We start from the raw sequence: 25,939 nt of genomic DNA, 5'->3' as shown, positions 1-25,939 counted from the left end.
CCTTACCCTTTTCTGCTTCTTACAGCATGGATGGCTTTAGACTTGTTAAACTGAATGAAGTTATTCGGCAAGTGGATATTGTCATTACCTGCACAGGTGAGGGAGTCATATCATAGGACACACAAAATTCTGTTATCTCCTCTAAAACAATTAATTGTTTATTTGAAATAAGTGCTTGAATTTCTTTTAGGTTCGGTTCACTACAACGGAAGCTATCTTTTATAGTGATTGTATTCTCCACAGATCCGTTAGGGGCTCTTCACCCTACATATGAAAGGAACACGCTAGGATCAGGAAGACAAACATGAATTCCTGACCCTAAAGTGTTAAAGCCATTATTTTAGGTGGCTTGCCCCCCTTAAAAGGTAATGAAACTTACCTTCTTTCCAGCGCCGCACTGCACTGGCCCCTCCCCTGCCACCTATCCGCCTCCTTGGCTGACATCATCACATTTGATTATTTCAGCCAATCCAGTGCTTTCACATGGGAAAAGCCATTGGATTGGCTGACATCATCAAGGAGGAGGTTCAGGGACAAGCGCTGGCTTGGCCAATCAGCATCTCCTCATAGAGATGCCTTAAATCAGTGCATCACACCAGGAAGCCATCTGAGGAGTGGCCACTGGATGCTCACCTAGGGCGCAATGTCAACACTGCCCTTTCTCTGAAAAGACTGTGTTTACAGCAAAAAGGCTGCAGGGACCAACTATACTCACCAGAGCAACTACAATAATCTATAGTTTTTCTTGAGACTATAGTGTCCCTTTAAGTGCAAAGTAGTTATACGAGTAAAATGTATTCTGTTTACTTAAGGACCTATTCCGTGCAGTTTAAATACTTGATCTGTGCTTGTCTTGTAAATATATTTGAAAGCTTTAATATTTTTTTTCATACTATGTTCCATAAAGCATTTAATACATCTTAAAATGCAATACTGCATTTCATATTTGTATCATTTGCCTCTTTTGCTTTATTCCAATCGTGTGCTGTGTCTTTATCTTTTGGTTAGGAACTGAACTATATCTCAATCTTGAGAATGGGTGGCCCCTCCAGATTCCAGTGGTAGACTGCAGAGAGCTGTAAAATGTGACCATGCCTCTTTGGTTGCCATAACTCATCTCCTCTCTGTACTTTTAATGCTTTATCTATTGAATAAATGTCCAAAACCCCATATATGTCTTAAAAACTCATTGTTTAGTGAAGCATCCAAACTTTCATAATGTAGGGAATACTCACGTGATTGCTTAAAGATTCAGTATAGGGTCAGGAACACAAACATTTATTCCTGACCCTATAGTGTTAACACCACCCTCTGGGCCTCTCATGCCTCCATAAATATAGTAAAATCTACTGTATTCAAGCCTGAAGCTGTAGCTCTGCATGCTGTTAGATTCAAAAACAAGCAGTCTGCTGACATCAGAAGTGGTAGCCTGATCCAATCACAATGCTTCCCTATAGGATTGACTGAGACTGACAAAGAGGCAGATCAGGGGCAGGGCCAGCATGATTCAAACACTGCCCTGGCCAATCAGCATCTCCTCATAGAGATGAATTAAATCAATGAATCTCTATGAGGACAGTTCAGTGTTTGCATGCAGCGGGAGGAGATTCTGAATGTTTGGATGCATTTTAGGCAGCCATGACCCAGGAAGGATCTCTAACAGCCATCTGAGGAGTGGCCAGTGAAGTTATCACTAGGCTGTAATGTAAACACTGCATTTTCTCTGAACAGACAGTGTTTGCAGCAAAAAGCCTGAAGGTAATGTTTCTACTCACCAGAACAAATTCAATAAGCTGTAGTTGTTCTGGTGACTATAGTGTCCCTTTAAGAATCCACATGCACTGGAAACTAGGAACTCTCAATGTGGGAAAATATGCTTAATTTTTATATTTATTGTCAGTTCCTATTTCCCACTGCATTTATTTATAGCAGTGTTACTTAAACCAGTTCTCAAGACCCACCAACAGTCCAGGGTTTATCTGCATCTGCTTTGGAATAAAACAGGGAAATGCATAAATCCTTGACTGTTGGTGAGCCATGAAGACTGGTATGGGGGAACCCTTTATCTATAGCTATCTTTAAATGTGTTCTGTCTGTACATAGTAATAGCTAGATAGAATACTTAGAGTAAACAGAAACGCATTGAATAACCTATACATGCATCAGGTAACGTCAATGTTTGCTTTACTGGACAACAATTTAAATTGTTATTGCAAGCTTGAACAATTCCTGCTAAGGCTTGGAAAATAAAGCAGTCTTTAAAATTCTCTCAGGTCTCCATTTATATGCTAAATTCCCCTCAGGTAACAAGAATGTGGTCACTAGAGAACATCTCGACCGAATGAAGAATGGCTGCATTGTGTGCAACATGGGGCATTCCAATACAGAAATAGATGTGGTAAGAATGAGAAATGAACTTGTGGGGGTGGATATTGGAGGGGAATTTTACGAAGTTATTTTGAAAAGAAGTAATCATGATCTACCATTATACAGCTATTCAGACTTATGACAGGGGGTATTAATGGATTAAATACATAAGATGCCTTAAGATGGTGCTGCTTAATGATCTGTTTATTCTGTCTGTTCTGTATTTCATAATTCTCCAATATTAGGAAGTCTTATGACAACATGTTAGTCATTGTTTTAGCTTTTTGGCGAAGTATCATGGAAGTCTAACCTCTGGAAAGATATGGTTTTGTTATATATGAAGAGAAGAAATACTTTCCTAAGTCACCAAGTTGGTCATTCATCATGCAGTTTTTAATGAGCTTATGGTTGGTATAATATATCTCTCTCTTTATTCCAGGCTAGCTTGCGCACCCCTGAGCTGACTTGGGAACGTGTGAGATCTCAAGTGGATCATGTGATCTGGCCAGATGGCAAAAGGATAGTTCTGCTGGCAGAGGTATGAAATCATTTACCCTAATCCAGTTTAAGGGGCCTCTATACTGATACGGTACTCTAGGCAGATAGCTTGTTTAGCTTTAACACTGGAAGTCACTGTGGTTTAGTGTACATTTTTTTTTAATCCATGCAAGCTCCACTTCCTACATGGGCAGAAAGCAGTGTGTATTGTTTGTACCTTTTAGATTCCTGAAATGTTAATCTGTCCCATCTACTGATGGTGGTCACCGTTTAGAAATCTGCAAAGTTATTGTTTGCCTTCATTATTTATATATGCTAAAACTTTATGGGTATTTGTTGGACAGCTTGTAGTGTGTTGTGAGCCCTAAAGTGCAAATATTATGGGGCAAGACAATACTTAGTTTGTGGTTAATATGGCTAAAGTTGAGTTTTATGCAATGTTTATTTGGATGGTGAGCTACTTGAATCTTTGGAATAACTCAAATATCTTTTCTGTAAGGGACGACTGCTCAACTTAAGCTGCTCCACCGTGCCAACATTTGTCTTATCCATCACCGCAACTACACAGGTGAGTCGCCATGATAAATAAATCATGACTTGTATGTTAGGTAGAGTACAATGCATATTCAAAATATGCATCCTATGGACGATACAGCTAGACAAGATGATACCTGGACCACATTTGGTCCACAGCTGCTACTTAATATAGAATGAAATTCTCAGATATTAGATTCTATTATGACCGATAAACCATAGACCGTTTTTCCAATAAAAAAAATATGGGAACATTTCTACTCTGTTACCAGATATATGCTCATCTCTTTTAATAGAATTCAGCCAATGTCATCAGAAATGTGTCCCCATAATAACCTTGCTTTTTAATAGTGCTACAGTAGTGGATACATGCACCATGCCACCCAGGGGTGTCTCTTTGGGAGGTACATATCTGCCGTATTGTTCTGTTCATCTTTTGTACCCTTTTACTCATATTATGCTAATGATGACACAGAAATGGTTCATACCTGTTTGGCTAAAGACTAACTTTTCCTGCTTAGCTAACAACCCTTCTAATGTAGTTTTTGCACTTGGCTGCAAAACATTTGAGGTTTATTTAAAAAAACAAAACAAAAAAAAAACACGCAAATTACAATGAACTCTAAACTGAATTGCAAAATTTAGGCAAATGCTGATTTGGAAAAATATACAAAGTCTGCCATAGTTTGGCACAGCTTGGCAACTTTTGGTCTAAATTTTATAGTTTAGTTTTCATTTCACTTTAATTTTGAGTTTAGTGAATAAACCACATGTATTTAGCACCCTAATATCTCCTCGTTTCGTTGCCAAGAGTGTTTAGAGTGCCTAGGTGAATGTCTAAGCAGATAAGGCCTGCATGTTTTATTTGTAATGTTAACACTTGCTTCTCCATTCTAATAGGCACTGGCTCTAATAGAACTCTACAATGCTCCTGAAGGTAGATACAAACAAGATGTCTACCTGCTGCCTAAGAAAATGGGTGAGCATTGCTTTGGAAACTGTCAAGTATTTTGATAAGTGAACATCACTACTTGCTGACTCTTAAGTGGACACCTCTTCTTCTTTTTTTATTTTTTTTATATAACTGGGAGTAGTTTACAATAAGTGAATATGTACAGTGTAGCACCATAGACAGAAAAGTGAATTCAAGAGGAACATATAGAGGTATATGAAATACAAACAACCTAAAATGTTGAGAGAGAGTCCAAGATTCACATAGCAGCAGGCAAGCTATGTTGAGTGACATTTAGTCAGATAACTAGTATTATCTGACCCAACACGACTGTTCAGTCTGATAAAAAGTGACGTTTTCTAAAAAAAAAAAAAAAAAATTGTAAAAATCTACATCTAAATATATTTAGAGAAAAGACCCGGCAAAGACTGCATGGATTTACTCATAATTTATACACATTATATAGTGATAATAGCATTGACTATAAATCTCTATTGTCATCTGCAATTAGCTTTCACAAAACAAGGAAGTGACTTGGCTCATCTACATATCTTGTAGTCCTTAGCTCTGCTTTATTTATACCACTCGGACTTCTGAGAATTGTACACTGCAGGTGAACCTGGTGTTTTGTTTAGTAGTTGGAATGTTGCAAACACTACCACTTCTCTTTTGTGCTATAAAAAATTAAATCCTGTTTGAAATAGATGGTCATATTTACCAACTGTGATTGTCTTGCTAATTCATAGTGCTAAACCTTTCCATTTAGATGAGTATGTTGCCAGCCTCCATCTGCCCACCTTTGATGCCCACCTAACTGAGCTCTCAGATGAGCAGGCCAAATACCTGGGACTCAACAAGAATGGGCCTTTCAAACCAAATTACTACAGGTGCGTGCCTTGCCCTTGTGATTTCTTGTACCCAAATTTTGAGACTGCACTTTGTATAGTAGGAATCATTATTTTTACAGCTCCATGTCCACCAGTAAAGTGAGAGAGAATAGCAGCGAGCACTTAACGAGCAGATACCCTCACTCTGCCTTCTTGTAACTTCTAAAGTAATACTGCATAATTTATCCCTCTGTGGTCATAAGATCATTCCCTCCCATGCCTCCTCAAGCTTCCATCCTGCTATAACTCTGCGTGCATAATATTGTACCAGGAAATGTTATATTACATCTGTGTAATATGAATGGCACAGTGAGATGGGTTTTAAAACTCAAAACCGAACAAGTGATTATTCACCCATCCTGTAACAATTCAATATACAAAGTGCACGTGAAATCAGTACTTTAATTTATCTTTATTGCTTAGTGGGTTTTTGTTTTTTGTTATATCCTTCATCAAAACCCTTTGTTTATATCTATTTTGCGTTATATAAACGTATCTCTTTGATTTCAGGTATTGAGTTGTGCTGACCATCATGAAAGGGGAGATTCAGGAAGATGGGGAAATCTGGATACATACATAACAAGACATGCCTTTCACAGCTACTCTACAACCATTTCCTATCACAGGAACTGGTCTTTCTGCCATATTAGTAAACATTGCATTAGGGTATTTATTAAAAAGAAGATGCCTAGCATTATGTAACTGTTGTCCGTGCACAGGACCCAGCCACAGAGTGCAAAGTGGGAGAAATGTGCTCTCAATCATATGCTGTACTTTCAGGCTTCTAGCAATTTAACGCTGCTCACCCCAGCACCCGATGGGAGGGGGAAGATGTTAACTAGAATGAATCCTGGGTTTAAAGCAGAATTTATTTTATATTAACATGCATCTTTATTTTAATTTGTTTTCTCCAAAGTCTGCAGAGTGTGGATGTCTTAATGAAAACTGTAAAGTGACCTAAATCTATTTTACTGTGGTTTTTAATGGTGATATGCAGTTTCTTTTTCCCCTTATGTCCAGTAATGGATGATGATACATTGGCATTAGCACACCCCCTGTAAAGCTGCTCTAATGGTTCTCAAACTTCTTAGGACACTAAGTCACTCAATGTTGCTAGCTTTTTGTAATGATGAGTAACCATTTAATCATCAACTGCTTAACATTCAGTTTTAAAAACTTGCTATATTTTACTAGTCTTAACTACTCGTGCCACCTGTACTGCGGGCTTCCGTGGTAGTAAAGGTGGCATTTTCTATTCAGTGCCACTCCAAATACCCTAAATTTGGGTATCCCAGTCCTCAGGGACCCCTAACAGACTCTGAAAGGGGACTTATCTTTCGCAAATATTGTACTGAATTGCACAAAAAAACAATCTTTAACCACTTTTAAATGATGTTTCAGTATTTGTTTATATCAACTCCCAACTATTTACCAATTGACTGCTTTGGCTTCAAACCTCCGTTACACAGCCCTACTGGCCAAGCATACTCCTGCTTAGTTTCCACATATGCAAAGAGCACAAGCCCCCTTTAGCATTGTGTTCCATTAGTACTATGACCCAGGCATGTCTGGGTACAGATCCAAGTGATCATTACAGTACCTTTTAAAGTAGCCATACCTGTCATGATACACTACTTACCATGCCCTGATTAATAACTGAGCAAGGAGAACACATTTTTATATATTGTCACAGAAGCACACACAGACGGATGTTTCTGCATTCACACAGGGATATCTGATTTGTTAGGGCTCTGGCATTGAAACACCATTTTAATCTGTTGAAACCAGTTTGGCACAAAAATAATTTAATCCATTGCAAATATCAAGCATGTAAATCATCCCACACCTTCTAGAAGGTGGAATCGGCCTTTACATATTTAATTTTAATGTTTTTCATTTTATTTTTTTATTTCTAGTTATGTATATATTGATATGGAGAAGTGCAAATCAAAATCAGGCTAAATACACACTTTATGGTCTTAGTGACTTTCCCCTTTAAGGCGATTACTTCTGTTCACGGTAAAAATTCTGCTCCCATTTAACTTTTCCTAGAACAGTCTTTCAGTAAGGTCCGTGACACAGGCCTGCATAGAGCTATGCAGTGTGTTTATATGAAATAAGTCTAGTTGCTTTAAAACCACTCGGCGCAAAGTCTGAAATTTTGTTTGATTAATTTAAATCCATGTAAATTTCTATGCCCGTTACCCAATTTGTTTAGAATTTGTGTTCACTTAGATGATTTGCTTGTAACTTAAAATGTACTGTTAAATATGATTTATTAAATAAGTCTCTTGCTGCTGTTAACCCTTTATGTGCCACATGTGGACCAGGCTGCATACCCATTTGGTACTCAAAGGGTTGAAATTGAAACCCAATGTGCAGATCACCTCATATCTTCTACCCTTTTTACTCAGTGTGGTGTGGATGTCTCGTACAAATGTCCACATAAGCTGTACAATTCCAGAAAGACCTACAGTTGTAGGGAGCTGGGGTCGATTTGTGATCTTCCTGTTGCTGCTGCGCCACACTTAGCTTTCAGTCTATACCTACAATGTGACTGAGCCATCCTTTATTTCCCCTCCTTAGGGACTCCTGACATTCCCAGTAAAAGCTGTGAATTCTCTCTCTATCTGCCAAATATTAAAGCAAATGCACCATATAAAGAATGCTTTTTTGAATTTTACCCAGACTGGTTTTCTGGATTCAGTTTATTTTGATGTTTAATATTTTTTTTTCTTCCTGTAGAAATTGAGCTTTCCTTGTTGAGGTTTTGATAATCGAACTCAATTCATGCACTTCATGGAACTTTACTATGGATATTACAGATTGTAGACCAAACTAGTCAAATTGGAACTATTTCCCAGCGTATTTTTTTCCAGATTGGCTCTTTTGGTTTAAAATTACAATTCCCTTGTCAGTTCTCCGCAATTCCATTTAACGAATGATCCCAAGTTGTGAAGTTAGTGACAGTACTTGACTGGGTTGTAGTTTATTATTTTCTTTTTTTTTTTTTTTTTAATGCTCTGTTTTGATCTGCACAACAAAGGCGTGTCCTTTTAAGATAGGTTTAACCATTTCCCCAATTATAGCTGGTACGTTGTGTGATTTTATTCTGTCCTGTAGCCATTTCACTGCCAGATCTTTCCTTGTTCCATATAAAGACTGTACATATAGATACACTGCATACACTCATATCCGCATACTCACAGCTATTCAGATATTCTGGCGCTAAGACTAGGGACAGCATTGCTAGGATCTCAAGTTATTTGCGGGGATCATTAACATTTGCATATACATGTGTAGTTTTTTACATGTGTTCATCACCATATGCCTAAAGAGAAGTTGTATACTATTGTTGCTGACCAGTGTCGGCAAATGATCTAGCCATACCTTGATTATTGAGAATCAAGTACCTAGTACTTAATCCCCTCAATAGAGGGGTTTAATCTGTATTGTAAGGCGATCTGACTGGTTGAAATTGTGTTCAGTCTTGTAATTGATGGGGTGATAATGCATAAATTCTCAATATTAATTTCTCAGGATGCCACTGGAAATGATCTTGCATCCTGTTTGTGTGCATTTTATTTTTGTTTTGTTTGTTTTTTTAATATTTTTATTTTTGCTCCATGCTTCAACCTTTTCGTAATCTTTATTTAAAATATTCTGCGTAGAAAAAAATAAATGATGGGACTTTATTTAAATTAAACCAGCAAAATTGTATTATGCTATAGAACTTTTGGGCATTGATTAATAGAATATTGGTAAAAAGCGCCTGATCTGCCAGTGAAGATGGCAACGCATGGCTCACTCCAGGCCTCTTCTGGTAGCAGAGGTGTTAAACTTGGTCTTTATTTATCGTCCTGTGCTGCAGTATGAATTGCAGTGATGAACACTCTCCGAAAGGGTCTTTTAAATTTTTAACGTATGAGTGATTGTATTAGATCAGCAATAAGGAATCTGTAATCTCAAAACATGAATAAATGCTGTAAAAATATGGTTCTTGTGATTGTTTTTTTTTTTCTTTGTGCTTTGGAGAAACATTTTATTTAATTGTTTAACATACACCACTTTACACGTGTTTTTGTGGTTTTTTTTTATTCTTCATACATCGAGCAGTACCTCTGGGCAGTTTTTCTGTTCTCTAAAGACAAAACGGGTTTCCTCAAACTAGATTGATAACTTTAGCTCCACTTCCATACCATCCTATACCTACAAAGTATCAAGCAACAGCCTGATATCCCAACACATACCTTTCTTAGGACAATTAACAATGCAAGTAGTGTTTTCCAGTTATAGGAAGCTAAATATTTTAAATATATTTGTAATATAGTCCAAATCATGTGCCATGGTATTATTTTCATATACTTTATGTATTGTATCAAATTTAATTTGAGCTGGGCTAAGCGATCTAATAATCCTTTTAGCTGGAGAGCTGGAAAGTCTGTAAAGTATTTAGGAGAGGACAAAGATGTCTCCCAAGGAAGATAAGGCGAGGCAGGATTAAAGAGAAGGTGGTGTGAAAATCTGCCTTTAAAAAAAAAAAAAAAAGGAATTATTTATAACATATGTACCTGAGGAAGACTTATGAATGTGTTGTGCACATACTCTGATGAACTGAGATATTTTACTGCTGTGTAAGGATTTTTTAATTTTTAATTTTATATAATATATCTGGGTTTCCGCAGAGGCTCCATTTCAAGAAACATATATATATATATATATATATATATATTTTTTTTTTTTTTTTTAAACGTGTTTACCACTTACACACTGAATTTTACATTGTCCTCTAGAGTTTAGACTATGCTTGTTTGAGCAGGGCCCTCATCTACCTATTGTTCTATGCCCCCTCCCTCCCCATAATATTGTAAAGTGCTGCGAAATTAGTGGGCGCTATATAAATACCAATAATTTATTCACTATTGTATTTACACTAAGTGTGCTAATCACTTTTCTTACTTTGTCAGCTGCCTATACCGACCGACCTATTGGTTTGTCTTACAGACCTCTTTAATTTTTGGTTATTCTGACCTTGGCCTGTCACTGTTTACATTAAGCCCAGCCACTCTAGCGTCATTATAAAGTGACTGGACAAAAGAACTCCTAATACCCCATTTTGAATACCTTAGGTTGCCTACTTTTGAAAATGGTATCCCATTATGGGGGTAATGTTCTTAATAAGGCTATCATACTGTCTCATAGGTGATGTAGACACACAAACAAATACGTTTGTTAAATTTACAAGTTTGAAAGTGATGTAATTTGGCTTTGTAACTTACAAAAAAAAAACTGGAAAACCACTACATGGGAGCACGGATATATTCATGAGACAATACTAAATAAAAGTATTGTTGCTTTATTGCTATAACACTTATCAGGATTATGACATTTTCTGTGAAAATGAAATTTGTGTGTGGAATAAAACAAATTAAACTATCAGCATAAAACGTGTCCAGCATTTGTGATAAAGTGCTTATACAAAACCACTCGAAATATTCCAATTTGAATACCCTGGGTCGTCTACCTTTGAAAATAAAAAAAATGCGTTAATGGTAGAAATCAATTTGTCAAATTTACATGAATGGAAATGGGCGGGCCCCATATTTCGTCCTGTAACTTCCAAAACCTTCCTCTATTCTACAAAAATCCATATAATAAATGTGTGTTTGCAATGTGCCAGATTATCTTTTTGGTCTACTCTTTAAACTTTGATCTCTAATGTGGGAGATGGTGTGCTCATGGTTTGTGATGATTTTAATTGGGCACCATGTCCGGTGGCCAACAGAAATTCAAAGCCAGGCACTCTTAGGTCACATATTCTAGACAACATTCTTATCAATGGGCAAGGCAATACATTCGGAAATTAACCGTATCACCTGGTCCGATCATGCAGACATTATGGTCACCTTCGGCAAACTACAATATAACTCGAATTGGTCCCGGAAACTAAACACTTGCCTCCTCAAAGAGAAGTATTCAAGAAACGACCCGAACAGCTAATATAGATTTTTTTTTTTTTTTGCACCAGATATAAATCTTACTGTGGTATGGAGCGCCCATGAGACTGTTCTTTGCAGGCACCTCATTAAGGTAGCCACACATAAGACAAACTAAGAACTAAAATCTGAACTGAGGAAAGCGAAGCAACAACATAAAACCAATTCAAGTTCCCAACTGCAAGAACTTAATTCTCTCAGACACTCCATCAGTGAAATCTCCCTTGAAGAGGTGGCCCAATCTTTGCTATGGTCTAAGCCATGTTTTATGAGAAAGCAAATAAGTTGGATACACTCTACCAGGTCTCTGCGAACACGACATGGACATAAGCCCATAACCAAAATCTGCACTATTTCTAATGAACTGGTCACCACACCCAAGGCTATCAATGAAGTGAACAAACTACTCCGCCTGATACATTCACTCTCCCCACCTCACATCAGACAATATAGAATACTCCTCAGAATTGGTTTTCTCTCAGACTTGTCTTGCCTGACAGGTGTATCAGACTGCTATAGTCTCAAAGGCAACACAGGCCTAGCAAACCAATCTGTCAAATTTCCATGAATGAAAACTGCAATGGGTAGGCCTCATATTTGACCCTGAAACTTCATAAAACCTGTACATGGGAAGTACATTGTTGTATGCGTGAGACATCACTGAACAGAAAGATGGGTGTTTTACTGCAGTGAAACATATCAGGTTGATAGTGTAAACTGTGAGAATATGCACACTACGTTTGGCCAGATTTTATGACTAAGTGGCAGCAAAACATAAAAATGGACATACCCTATATAGAATACACGGGGATATCTACTTTTGTAAATGGTATGCCACCATGGGGGTAATCTTCCCTGTGCTCTCATACTGCCTCAAGGTGACATATAGAGGAGCAAATTCTAGGTTTTATTTTGGTACAGAACTCCGTTCTGAAGGGGCTCATGGGAATACAACAGACATTAAAAAAAAAATTGGTTGGTCCCTTATAGACTATACTTTTGCCCCAAGAATAAAAAGCACAGCAGTGTGTTGTGTATGTCAACAGAGCTCCTCCGCATCTAAACTCACCTTTTGTTTTAACATCAATAAATGCATTAAAAAATAACCTTATGTAAATAAGTCACTCGAGCTGGCATAACCTAAATATGTTCTAGTCAGCTCTGGTACATATACTGTATATACTTAGATGCTTCACAATGTTTTCACAATTGTAAAATTTAGACAATTTACATAATTTTGCCCATTAATGTATTAATAACAGATACTTTTACATTATATTATGTAGTCTTTTGTGCTGAGTATTCTAAATCTATATCTTAAGGATTGCACGAAAACCATTGTCAATCACTCCCTCCTCTGAATTACTAATGTAAAATTCCCCTTAGCAGTTCCTGTCACTTTTGGCATATAGTTCCTTTTTTGGGAAACAGAGGCAGCATATAGTTCCATTTTATGTGCTCTGCTAGCCTCAACCATTTAGTTAGGCCCTTCCAGGTGACAACCTTCTAAGTAAATGTACACTGAAACCAGTAATACGTAATGTTTTCCCTGCTGCTTAGAACGGACTACAGCTATAGTGCGCAGCAAACTACTAAGAGGAGTATCTCTTCCTGTCACCCTGGACTGATTCCACGAGCCAGACTAAAATAACTCGCAGCACCCAAAATTAAAGTTCTGATAGTCTGAATTCATATAAACCACAAAGAGTATTATGCCTGATCCTATTAACACTAATGGACTTCAGGTTTCTACAATTTGGTTTACTGTGAGAAACAGATGCGAAGGACTGCTTTAGGTACAGAGGTTAAAGGTATTACAAGTTACTCCAAGAACCATGACCACAGTGCTTGGAAGTAGTTATGGTGCCTGTAGTCTGTTTCACTATGAAATGCTGCCAAAAGTGTTATCTGGATTGGAACCTATGGCAGATGGTGTATAAAGTGTGTGTAACCAGTAGACTGGAATGCATAGTAACTTACCTGGGCGGGTGTTAGAAAGTGAAAATAAAGAAGGGGGGGAAAATATTCGCCTCCTGTCGTTAATAAAATGTAGATTATTCAGTCACTAAAGCTAGAATAATTCCTAATTTTATGGCAAGACAGGAGGCTTCATATTTGCTGTTTTAACGCTCCTATATGATAGAAGATGCAGCATGTGTCATAGGTTTGAAATAAAATGTACGGAATGTGGACTCTCTGGACCAATCTGCAGATGACAAAATGTCTGAGAGGGAGCTCCCCGCGTGAAAGGCTGAGGATGCGGCTGCTCCTCTGACTGAATATGCGCCAAAATTTGAGTCAATGCCTGCTTGCGCTAGTATCCATCTGATCCAACGTGCGAAGGTGGGTGCGGATACCGGTTTGTGTGGTTTTACATAAGACACGAGGAGGGGTCCAGTAGGGGGGCGTAGAGTGGTGGTGGCATCTAAATAATGCCTTACGCAGAGTGCCACGCAGAGTGACTGTCTATTAGGAAAGTGAGGAAGAATTAGTTTTGTTCGTCTGGTGATGTGAAACTTAACGCCTTCAGGCGAGAAGACTACTGCGTGGGGATCAAATGCTCGGATATCCGAGACCCTACGGAAGGATACCAGGCATAGGAGTAAGGCCAGTTTGGCCGAAAGTTGACGTAGCGACAAATTTTCATTAGCGGTCCAGGATTCTAAAAGGGAAAAGACTTGAGTGATATCCCAGAAACAGGAGTATTTAGGAAGAGGGGGTCTGGCTAACCTGATCCCTCGTAAAAGTCTACAGACTGAAGGATGTTTCCCTATTGACGCATTGTCAATGGGATTATGGGCCGCAGAGATAGTGGATCTATAGACATTAATTGATCGATAGGATTTACCTTGATCAAATAGGGTAGACAGAAAATTTAGGATGATCGTCAGAGGTGCTGAAAAGGGATCGGTGTCCCTTTCCAAACACCAGCTGACCCATGTCTTCCATGCAGCGATGTAAGCTCGACTAGTGCCTGGGGCCCAGGAGTCCCATAGGAGAGCCTGAGTTGTCTCCGAAAGTCCTGAGACGTTCCAAGATCCCCTGAAAGCTACAAGCTGGAGCCGGTCCTGAAGGGCGAGTGGGTGAAAGTGCCCTGTTGGGTTCCTGAGGATGTCGGGTGATCGAGGTAGAAGAATTGGATAGTTCACTGATAATTCTAACAGGGTTGGAAACCAAGTCTGGGTTCTCCTTAGTGGAGTGACAATGACTATCGTCACTATTAGGGCTTTGACCCGGTAGAGGGTGCGTTGGATCATGGAGAAAGGTGGGAACGCATAGGCTCCTGTCTCCGGCCAAGGATGTAGAAAGGCGTCGACTGCCCATGACTGGGGTCTGGGAGCCAGCTGATAAAGGCTTCCGTCTGGCGGTTCAGACGGGATGCAAACAGGTCCAGTGTAAGGGGCCCGCGAAGGCAATGAATTTGATGGAACACGCGGGGGTCTAATTGCCAGTCGCTTACATCCCTCCAATGGCGAGAGAACCAATCCGCGACTAGGTTGTCCGTGCCCGGAAGATATTCCGCTCTGATAGATAAGTTCCGTTCTAGACAGAATTGGTAAAGATCTTTGGTCAGATCGGATAGTATCTTGGATCGGGAGCCTCCTAACCGATTCACACACGCGCACTGCAGAGACGTTGTCCATGCGCAGTACTAGTGAACAGTTGAAACAGTCTTTCGCGAAACTGCGAATTGCGAAAGATCCTGTAATCAATTCCAAATAATTGATGTGCAGTGCTTGTTCGGATGGGGACCAAAGTCCCCCTGTGGACCCTTGGGCGCATGTGGCGCCCCATCCCAGGAGACTGGCATCGGATTCCAGAATGAAATCTGGTTGTGATCCGAAGATGGCTTTGCCATTCCAGGCTTCCATATTGTGAAGCCACCAGTGAAGTTCTATACGAATTTCGTCTGTCAGTTGGATGTACTGATCGTAGGAGGTGGAACGGTGTAGGTAGTATGTCTTGAGCCGTTGCATGGCTAGGTAGTGTAAAGGTCCTGGGTAAATGGCTTGGATAGAGGCGGACAGTAGGCCTATAGTATGGGCCAGATCGCGTAAGCGAATCTGATGGGTTGATAACAATTTGCGAATGTCTTGTGCCATTATCAGGATGTCATCCAAATATATGATGGATCGAATCCCCTGTGATCGGAGTAGCGCCATCACTGGTTTCATCAGTTTCGTGAAACATCATGGTGCGGAGCATAGTCCGAACGGGAGGCATGTGAATTGCCAGATTTCCTCTTGCCAGAGGAATTGAAGGAAAACTCGATGGTTGCGAGCAATAGGAACTGTGAGGTATGCGTCTTTGAGATCAAAGCTGGAGAACCAATCTCCCACGCAAAGGAGGTCCCTGAGTAGATGGATGCCCTCCATCTTGAAGTGGCGATACCTGACAAAGTGATTCAGGTTTTTTTAAGTTGATAATTGGGCGTAGGTCTCCAGTTTTTTGTGGCCAAAAAAATGTTGCTTAGAAAAGTATGCGGGAAAGGGGATTTCTCTATTGGCCGTTTTTTACTAGCTTGCGGAGTTCAGTTTGTAGTGTCAGGTTGTCTGCTGCAGACATCTGTAGTGGTGTAGGTGGGGTGTCCTGGAAGGGGTGGAAAGGAAATCTATTTGAACCCTTGGACTGTGTGTAGGATCCATAGATCCTGAGAAAGTAATTCCCACTGTTGGAAAAACTGGTTAATCGACCTGCTATAGGTACATTGAAAGAAGGGAGATTTATTACCTGGAGCAGCTCTTCCGCGTAGGGAGGCAGATCCACGTCCCCAAATAGACCCTCTATTAGTGAATAGTTGCCTGTGGTAGGGTCGGGGTTGTCCCGATTGCCAATAGTTTTCAGAGGGGCGAGGCCTGTAGCCTGTGAAGGCGATTCTGCTGTTCGTTCGGCCTCTATAACGTCCAGCTCTCCCAGAAAAACGGCCTGACTGAGAACGAAAAACCCTGCGCAAGGAGGATTGGGCCTTATTTAGGGTGGTGAACACCGCTACATGTTTGGAAAGGTCTTCATGAACTCCCCACAGTAATCCATTGCCTCTGGTCCCAGTTCTCGGGAGCTCAGATCGGCTAATTTTGCATCCAGTTTGTACAGTGCCGCCTAGCGTCTCTCTGTGGACATGGCCACATTAGCGTTGCCTAGTAAGCATAAGGCTTTCTGGGCCCACTCTCTAAGTGTGTTTGGGTCAAATCTGGCGTGAGAGCTACCTTGTTTGGAATGGTCGGTCGAGGGCACTCGGCTCTGAGTTTTGCCCTAATTTCTTTGTCCAGTGGTTTGCATAACCACATTTTACAAAAGTTGGAAATGTGCTCTGGTGGAGCCCATTCTGCCGACCGTGGGTGTCTGATGACCCTGGGGTCAAATAAAGGGACACCCGAAGCATCCAGAAGGATGTCTGAATCGGGTCCTTTTGATTAGGTAGTATAGCATCTAGATCTTTGTGTGAGAAAGGTTTCCTTGACAAATTCCGATGGGGTATCCCCTAGCGCATTCGCCGAGGGGTCCTCATCAGAATATCCAAGGAAATAATCGTCAACCCCGTCTAACGTGTGGGATGTAGACCCTCTAAGGGGTTAAAGTTAGCTTGAACGGGGCGAGTGGCAATCAATTTTTGGGACTTGGCAGGAGCCTTGCCCTTGCCCGCAGACCTACTCTCCCCTTTCCAGGGGCGTTTGCGTGTAACCTCCTGATCCGAGGGTTGAGAGTCCTCGGAATCAGAGAGTTGACGTGCAGTAGGGGTGACTTCGGCCGAAGTCTTCTCATGAAAGGCTGCTAATGCCTTGGGGATGGAATCTGCAATGGTTGAAACCAACCAGGCTCTGAGTACCTGGGATATAGCGGGCTCATTATTGTCAGACATGGTATGTCTTAGAGCGGTTGCCAAACAGTTAAGTATATTAATTTGAAAGAATGGAGTTGAATGGGGTTCACCCAAAATTATTTCAGAGTATAGATGGGGATCACCCAAAATATTTGTGTAGTTTAATACGTAGGTGGCACTCAATATTTAGTGGGGTTGTCCACTAAAATATACACAAGTGGGTTGTACCACTATGATAGTAAACAGTGGGGTTAACCACTTAATTATAACCATAGACAGTGGGGTTCACCACTGAGTAGTAATAAAGTGTTGTATCACTTAATTATGGTGTATTTGTATAAGGGGGTCACCCTTAACAGTAATATTGGTGTTAAAACACCTTGAGAATTGATATTAAAGTGTTGTATCACTTTAATTATAGTGCATTTGTATAAGGGGGTCACCCTTAACAGTAATATTGGTGTTAAAACACCTTAAGAATTGATATTAAAGTGTTGTATCACTTTAATTATAGTGCATTTGTATAAGGGGGTCACCCTTAACAGTAACATTGGTGTTAAAACACCTTAAGAATTGATATTAAAGACACTCAATATAATGAAGTGGAAGATAATAAAATGGTGGGGGTCACCCACAAAGCCTTCCTTTATTTGGTAACAACAATGATAATACAGCAGGTGTTGGAAACAATCCTGAGAAGGAAATAAAAGGGGGGAAAAATCACTAAAATAAATTAAGGTATTAGCACTTTAAGGTGCTATAAACAGAAGAGGAAAATAGTACTTACCAGATCCGAAGTCAGGCGAGTTGATCGCTGCTCTGGTGACTGGAACGCGAATAAAATGGCCGCCACCAGCAAAAGGGCGGGAAACAATGCAATTGCTAAGTGCTGATGCGAACGGGCGGGGTAACGCGAGGGCGCGAAACTGAGAATAGTAAAAAGCAGTAATGAGTCGCAGGAGAAAAAACCTCCTGCGATTTAAAGGGGAAACCTAAATAAAGTTTAATAGGAAATTGACAAAGTAGTCCAAGATTGAATAGAATGAAATTAAAATAAATAGAGCATAAATGTTTCCACAGAAAGTGTTGTTAAAGTGATAAGTGTTAAAGGTATATGACCATTGTAATAAATGTTTTAATTGAAATAGTGTATTAAAGGTTAAATGATACAGCAATATAATTGGAGTAGACTCACCTGGGAGGCAAGCAGCAAAGAAAGAGGATATGGGAGGAGTTTGATGACATCATATAATACTGTTATACTATCTGATTGGTTGAACTTTTTACATTACTGTTAACTGTTCCTTTGCTGCTGGGAGGTTCAGTAAAGAAAGATAAAGCAAATATGAAGCCTCCTGTCTTGCCATAAAATTCATGGCTCTAGGATTCTGCCCTTGCACGCCCTCTGTGATGCTCGGAGCCGGAATATGATGTCAGTGAGAGTGTGTGAGTCTCTGCCTGTGTCTGTCTGTCTATCAGTGACTGAGTGTATGTATGTCAGTGAGTGTCTGCATGTGTGTGTCTCTGTCAGTGAGTATGTATGTCAGTGAATGTGTGTGTGTGTGTCAGTGAGTGAGTGTATGTGTGTCTGTCTGTCAGTGAGTGAGTGAGTGGATGTCTGTGAGTGAGTGTCTGTCTGTCAGTAAAAGTCTGTGTGTGTGTCTGTCAGTGAGTGAATGTGTCTACCAGTGTGTGTCTGTCAGTAAGTGAGTGACATGAGGGGGGCGGCAAAATGGATCAAAATCAGAAATCTTTGCACCGGCCCTGTATGTCTGGTCACATCTCCACCCCCTAGGATAATTTGCAATCTCAGTCACCTCCTCAGCTTATCCCATTGCATTCCCACATACTTGTCTTTGAGAAAGTCAGTTCATGCGAGTGAGATCCTAACAGGGAGGAATGTTACTATGTCTCCATGTCTTACACATTACTGATGCTGTCACTATGTCTACATTTAATATTACTGATACTGTCACTATTTCTCCATGTAATATTACTGATACTGTCACTGTCTACATTTAATATTACTGATACTGTCACTATGTCCCCATGTAATATTACTGATACTGTCACTGTGTCCCATGTAATATTACAGAAGCTGTCACGATGTCCCCATGTAATACTACTGATACTGTCACTGTGTCCCATGTAATATTACTGATACTGTCACTGTGTCTCCATGTAATATTACTGAAGCTGTCACTGTGTCCCATGTAATACTACTGATACTGTGACTGTGTCCCATGTAATACTACTGATACTGTCACTGTGTCCCATATAATATTACTGATGCTGTCACTGTGTCCCATGTAATATTACTCATACTGTCACTGTGTCCCCATGTAATATTACTGAAGCTGTCACTGTGTCCCATGTAATACTACTGATACTGTGACTGTGTCCCATGTAATATTACTGATGCTGTCACTGTGTCCCATATAATATTACTGATACTGTCACTGTGTCCCATGTAATATTACTGATACTGTGATTGTGTCCCATGTAATATTACTGAAGCTGTCACTATGTCCCCATGTAATATTAGATATACTGTCACTGTGTCCCATGTAATATTACTGATACTGCCACTGTGTGTCCCATATAATATTACTGATGCTGTCACTGTGTCCCATGTAATATTAGATATACTGTCACTGTGTCCCATGTAATATTACTGATACTGTCATTGTGACCCATGTAATATTACTGATACTGTCACTATGTCCCCATATAATATTACTGATACTGTCAGTGTGTCCCATGTAATATTACTGATGTTGTCAGTGTGTCCCATGTAATATTACTGATACTGTCACTGTGTCCCCATGTAATATTACTGAAGCTGTCACTGTGTCCCATGTAATACTACTGATACTGTGACTGTGTCCCATATAATATTACTGATGCTGTCACTGTGTCCCATGTAATATTACTGATACTGTGACTGTGTCCCATGTAATATTACTGAAGCTGTCACTATGTCCCCATGTAATATTAGATATACTGTCACTGTGTCCCATGTAATATTACTGATACTGTCACTGTGTCCCCATATAATATTACTGATGCTGTCACTGTGTCCCCATGTAATATTACTGATGCTGTCACCAGGGCCGTCTTTAACGCGGGGCAAAAGGGGCAGCTGCCCCGGGCCCATTTATTCCTGGGGGGCCCAAAACATCTGCCCCTTGAGCCCCGCGGGCCCTTTAATTTTTCACCGGACCCCTTCCCAGACAAACTGCGGCCAGACTCCTTTAATCATGAGGGCCGCGGCCGGGCCCCTAACAATGTGTTTCCCCGCGGCCGGGCCCCTAACAATATGTTTCCCCGCGGCCGGGCCCCTCTCCCTTGCGGATCATGGCTGGGATCGCATTGCCTGCTGGGAGGAGTGAGTACAGGTCACTTCCTCCCGGCCAGCTAAGAGAGAGCCCGGTGGGAAGGAGGAGGAGGTGGCAGACACGAGGTATTCTAAAGAAGGCTGACACCCATTACCTTAGGTCAGCCAGCTCCCCCTGGACCCCAGTGCACTGCAGCAAAAGTAAGAACATAAATTACTATTTATATATGTACATGTGTATGTGAGATTGTGCATATCTGTGTGTGTATGTGTACCTGTGTGTTTGTGTACCCATGTGCCAGAGTGTATGTGTATCTGTCTGTTATAGTGTATGTGTGTTTGTGTGTCTGTGTGTCACAGTGTATGTGTACCTATGTGTCTGTGTTTGTATGTATTTGTGTGTCAGAGTATATGTGTACCTGTGTGTCAAAATGTATGTGTACCTGTGTGTCAAAATGTATGTGTACCTGTGTGTCAAAATGTATGTGTACCTGTGTGTCAAAATGTATGTGTATCTGTGTGTCATAGTGCATGTGTACCTGTGTGTCAGAGTGTATGTGTATTTGTATGTAATTGTGTGTCAGAGTACATGTGTACCTGTGTGTCTGTGTTTGTGTACTCGTGTGTCTGTGTTTGTGTGTCTGTGTTTGTGTACCTGGGTGTCTGTGTATCTGTGTTTGTGTATCTGTGTATGTGTGTATGTGTGTCTGTGTGTCTGTGTATCTGTGTATGTGTGTCTGTATGTCTGTGTATGTGTATCTGTATGTCTGTGTATGTGTATCTGTGTGTCTGTGTATGTGTATCTGTGTGTCAGTGTATGTGTATCTGTGTGTCAGAGTGTCTGTGTACGTGTGTCATAGTGTATGTTTACCTGTGTGTCAGAGTATATGTGTACCTGTGTTTGTATGCACCTATGTGTCCATGTTTGTATGTACTTGTGTGTCAGTGTGTATATGTATGTCTTTGTATCTGTGTATGTATGTGTACATGTGTGTTTATATACCTGTATGTATGTGTACCTGTGCGTCAGTATATTTGCTTTTGCATGTGTATTTATGTGTCAGTGATTTTTTGCTCCTGTGTATCTGTGTGTTTCTGAGTGTGTGTGCATACCTGTGCATGTGGCAGTGCATACATCCCAGTATTTTAATGCCAACACTGCACACAAAAACACCCCTGCATGTTCAACACTGCACACATACACTCATGTCACCCTCCACACAATGCCACCCCTTTCACTCAACAAAACTCACATTAAAGGGACACTATAGTCACCCAGAGCACTTCAGCTCAATGTCCACTTCAGCTCAGGTTTTAACCCTTCTGATGCAAACATAGCAGTTTCAAAGAAACTGCTATGTTTACATTTGGGGTTAATCCAGCCTCTAGTGGTGTCTTCCGGACAGCCACTAGCGGCGCATCTGCAACACTGGAGGCATATTATGCCTCCATTACGCAGAGCGTCCATAGGAAAGCATTGAGAAATGCTTTACTATGGACACTTTGAATGCGCATGCGCATTTAGCTCCGCTGATGTCGGACATGGGAGCTGACGTCGGTGGGGGAGGAGAGGTCACCAGTAAGTAACTGAAGGGGTTTTAACCCCTTCAGCGCCACGGGAAGGGGACCCTGAGTGTGGGGGCACCCTCAGGGCACTATAGTGTCAGGAAAACCGCTTTGATTTCCTGACACTATAGTGATCCTTTAACTCCCCCAATGCTGTCACACTCACCTTCTCTCGCACTGTCACAAATACCCTTCCATGCTTTCACACTCATCCTCCATCACTCTGTCACACTCACCCCCTTTCACCCTGCCACACTCACCCAATCACATTAACCCCTCCAACTCTGTCACACTCATCCCCCCAATCATGCTGTACACACCCTGTCACATGAATCAATCCCTAATCGTGTCACACTTCCTCCTCGAACCATGCCACATTCACCCCAGCCCTGTAACACTCACCCATCAACCATACCACACCACCGTGTCAATTTAATCCCCCCAAGCCTGTCACACTCACTGCCCAACTTTGTCTCATTCACACCACCCTAGCACAGTAACCCCTTTAAGATGGCGGGGTCCAGGGGGCCCAAGCAAATGCTTGCCCCGGGTCCAATCAATATTAAAGACAGCCCTGGCTGTCACTGTGTCCCATGTAATATTACTGAAGCTGTCACCGTGTCAGTCACTCTCTGTCTCTCCTGCACCTGGTATAAACTGTCCTTAGACCACGCCCCCCGTCCGCATTATTTTATTGATAAGATTCTGTTTTCCCCACCCCGCCCCTCTCTCCATGGCCAATAGGCGTGTTGTATTAAGAGGGATGCCTCGGGTCACGCCCCCTGTTAGCACGTGGTTGTCGGTGGGAGCTGAAAAGTGACAGCTGCACGCTCGGCATGGAGGGGAATAGCAAAGGCAGGAAGAGGGAGCCTGAGGTGAGCCTGGGGCCGGGCAGGAGGGGGTTAATGCCCCGGTGAGGGCAGAGACTGGCAGCCTGTGTACCCCAGTGTGAGCACTCAGTGCTGCCGGTGACTGGTTACTCTGTGTTAGTACATACTGTGGGAGCAGTCAGCTGGGTGTCATCCAACTCCGTGCCCTCTGCTCTAGTTCTCTGTGTACAGACTGCTAACATGGATACAGACAGGGAGTATACTGTCAGCAGCCTGAGAGCACGGGGTCTGCTGGTTAATAAACCATACAGAGACCTACTCTGATAAACTAGTTAGAAGTTTTATAAACATTCCCTCCCCTATATTGCAGTTCGAGATTTTGACCTAAAACTTTTAATTGTCTGCTCAGTTTTTGGATTACTGAATAACATTGTTTTTGGTTTTCTAGTTTGTTTGTTTTAGTTTAACCCTGTCCCTAACTGTCTAAACCTAGCTCCTATCCTAAACTCCCCTTCCTGTCCCATACTTCCAATTCTCAAACACCTGTCAATGGTTGTGTTCCCAAATCCTTCAGTATATGGAGATAGTACTCCTCTATCTAGTGCATAAGTATAATGTTTATATTGTAGATTGTAAGCTCAGTGGGTCAAAGCCTACTTCATCTCTTGTTTTTCTTACATTTCAAGTTAAGGGGTCATAATTTTTATGTTTAAAATAAAAATGACATGTATAATAACATCTGTGTGTATGATTTTGTGCTGCATCTTTATAAGTAGATACTGAATGCATCTCCAGACATCATAACTCATTTAAAAGGGTTTCTTCAATTAAAAAACAGCATTTTCTAAAACCGTGGTTCTGGTTGGAGTAAACTCTTGTGTGTCCATACCCAGGATGCTGTATGTGCTGGCGTTCTAAGCCGATTTATGCACAGAATGGATACTAGTCAGTCTGAAACTAGTCAGTCTGCGTTAAAGCAGAACTTTAGTAGCTCTGACTAGGTTCACTGTCCACAAAAGAGCCAGGAATTACACTTTCTGGCTATCATACCAATGAGTTAGCATGTGAACACACGTAACGTGATAATGTGACAGGGTCTTGGATGCGCTGCTCACCGTGACCCTGTGATGATTGGTGCAGGGCACGTTCACAGTGCCACACTTGGCACCATTCATCATGAATACAACTCCCAGGGAGCAACATCTGCAAGTCCCTAAAAGATACTTCACGGCATAATATTCACATATATAATAAACCTTCTGGTGAAATCAATACAGGAAAACTACAAGCACCATAACTACTACCTGGGTGATGTAGTGTTTTATGGTGCTACGAGTGCCATGGAATCCCCTGTGTAAGTAGTGGTTAAACAACTTAGCTTGGGCAGGCAGGCCGCTGGCCAAGTCTGTTGTAAGAGCCCGAAGCTCTATTCACTGAGGCAACCTGGCAGTGCAGGGCTTATATCAAAAGTGGAGGAATCAGACAATGGCCATTGGATCCAAGATAAATTGTCAAATCATTAGCAAATGGCTTGGCTACTGATATTTGGGAGACTGCAATCCCTGCACCATAACCACCGTAGTGGCTTCTTTGTTTGAAGTGTTAGATTAAATTACTTTAACCGTATAAAAGTTTATATTTGAAAAGGTACTTTATTTAGAAGTGAGTACAGTTCCAGAAATAGGTAGGCAGCTTGATTTGACTGCAAACAACTTATTTTTAGCTTCTGCAGTGCTTGCTGCAAGCCCTCAGCTGACATATTCGGGCCTGGATCAAAAAGTAGGCATTATAAAGGTTTAAATGTTGCGTGGATGAATAAAATATTCTGTTCAAAGTGAAGCATCTAATGCTATCCATTATGTTGCCCACTTACTAACTTACTTTTAGCTGCATAATAAAAACTGTAACTTGAAATTAGTTAATTATTGCTCAGTTTTTATAATCACTATTTGATTATAAAAATCATTTCGGAAACATGATAGTAGTATGTATTAATTAGTGGTGGTAAGTCGTTTGTGGTTTGCCAAAACCAACTTATGGATAGGCCTGTAAATAAGGGAGAGCCCACCAACATGAAGAATGGAATAAATAAATTAAGGAGTGAGGTGGGTGGTATGACCTGAAACGGAACGTCTCAAGTAAGGGGGGACAGGGTTTTTATAGGATAAACTCCTTCCGCAAATACAGGCCTTTGGCCTTAAACATATATTTATTTATTTTCCTGCGCACTTTTATAAATGTATCCCATCATTTATTATACATAGTGTTTGAGGATGGAAATATAAAACACTGTATTTTATTGAATGTATTCAAGTGTGCAGCGCATTTAAGTAGACAAAGAAACCTTCTCACTTTTGCTCTATGACTAGTGAGACTTTCCACTAAATGGAGAATGAGTTGTGGATTACCAATTTATTCTAGTACAGTAATTTAACATTTAAGCTCTAGTCATCACTGGTACAGCTTAAAAGTACTCTCCAAGCACAATAACAACTACAAACCTCTGTAGTGATTATGGTGTGATTGGTGTCTTTGCATTGTTCTACTGTGGGTAGTCAAACCATTTTAAAGCAACCAACTTATCTTGGTCCTGATGGGTGCACGTGGCCACATATCCTGAACCTGGTCTTCTCCTTTAGGAGAATCCAGTTGACTTTTTAGAGAGGTAAGAAGGACCATAGATTGTCTGAGTGTGGCATTTGAGCACTCTCAACCAATGAGTGCAACCTTGTATAAGCCAGGCTAAGCTCTATAGAGAAACCTGGCTTCTCCTGCAGGAGAAGTCTTAATGGGGTATGGGAGGTTTGAGTACTTCTAATGGGATGGTGCCAGGTGCCTACAGTAGTTGTGGTACTCAGTGTTCTTTTAAGGAGAGACATAATTAGGGTGCATACACAAGTCCCTGCGGACACCAGTGTTAATGTTGGTCATTATTTAAAACCCGATCCCTCCAGCATCAACAGAAATTAGCCTGCAAATGTCACATTAGCATGAAGGTCTGATATGGAAAAGTAAAGCTCTGATAAACAGCATAGAACATAGAAATAGATACATTGAATCAATGTGTGGTGTATCCAACAAGGTTTCATTTACCGTAAATTAAGTCAGAGGAACATTTCAAGCACCATGACAGCATGGCTAATGTATACGA

The 25,939-nt window shown here is 40.8% G+C and overlaps 2 protein-coding genes across 10 annotated transcripts in view; both read left to right on the top strand.

The window, feature by feature from the left end:
* Positions 1-25,939, top strand: part of AHCYL2 (adenosylhomocysteinase like 2) — a 198,520-nt gene that overhangs the window by 76,500 nt on the left and 96,081 nt on the right. For 8 of the 9 annotated variants that reach the window (XM_063448316.1, XM_063448313.1, XM_063448315.1 and 5 more), the window contains exons 11-17: positions 26-96; positions 2,304-2,398; positions 2,807-2,905; positions 3,365-3,433; positions 4,300-4,378; positions 5,118-5,238; positions 5,749-9,232. In XM_063448316.1, the coding sequence (XP_063304386.1) occupies positions 26-96; positions 2,304-2,398; positions 2,807-2,905; positions 3,365-3,433; positions 4,300-4,378; positions 5,118-5,238; positions 5,749-5,755 (541 nt within the window). In that variant the 3' untranslated portion in view covers positions 5,756-9,232. Of the gene's footprint in view, positions 1-25; positions 97-2,303; positions 2,399-2,806; positions 2,906-3,364; positions 3,434-4,299; positions 4,379-5,117; positions 5,239-5,748; positions 9,233-25,939 lie in introns of those variants that run through there. The other variant, XR_010090444.1, reaches the window with a different exon arrangement.
* The window catches only part of STRIP2 (striatin interacting protein 2), a 51,637-nt gene continuing 48,454 nt past the window's right edge, over positions 22,757-25,939 (top strand). Inside the window, exon 1 of the mRNA XM_063448311.1 lies at positions 22,757-22,833. Within this exon, the coding sequence (XP_063304381.1) occupies positions 22,795-22,833 (39 nt within the window). The 5' untranslated portion in view covers positions 22,757-22,794. The remainder of the gene's footprint in view (positions 22,834-25,939) is intronic.

The sequence above is a fragment of the Pelobates fuscus genome, chromosome 3, assembly GCF_036172605.1.
Source record: "Pelobates fuscus isolate aPelFus1 chromosome 3, aPelFus1.pri, whole genome shotgun sequence".
NCBI lineage: Eukaryota > Metazoa > Chordata > Amphibia > Anura > Pelobatidae > Pelobates > Pelobates fuscus.
Note: the sequence above shows the minus strand (reverse complement) of the source record. Positions and strands in the feature narration are given on the sequence as shown.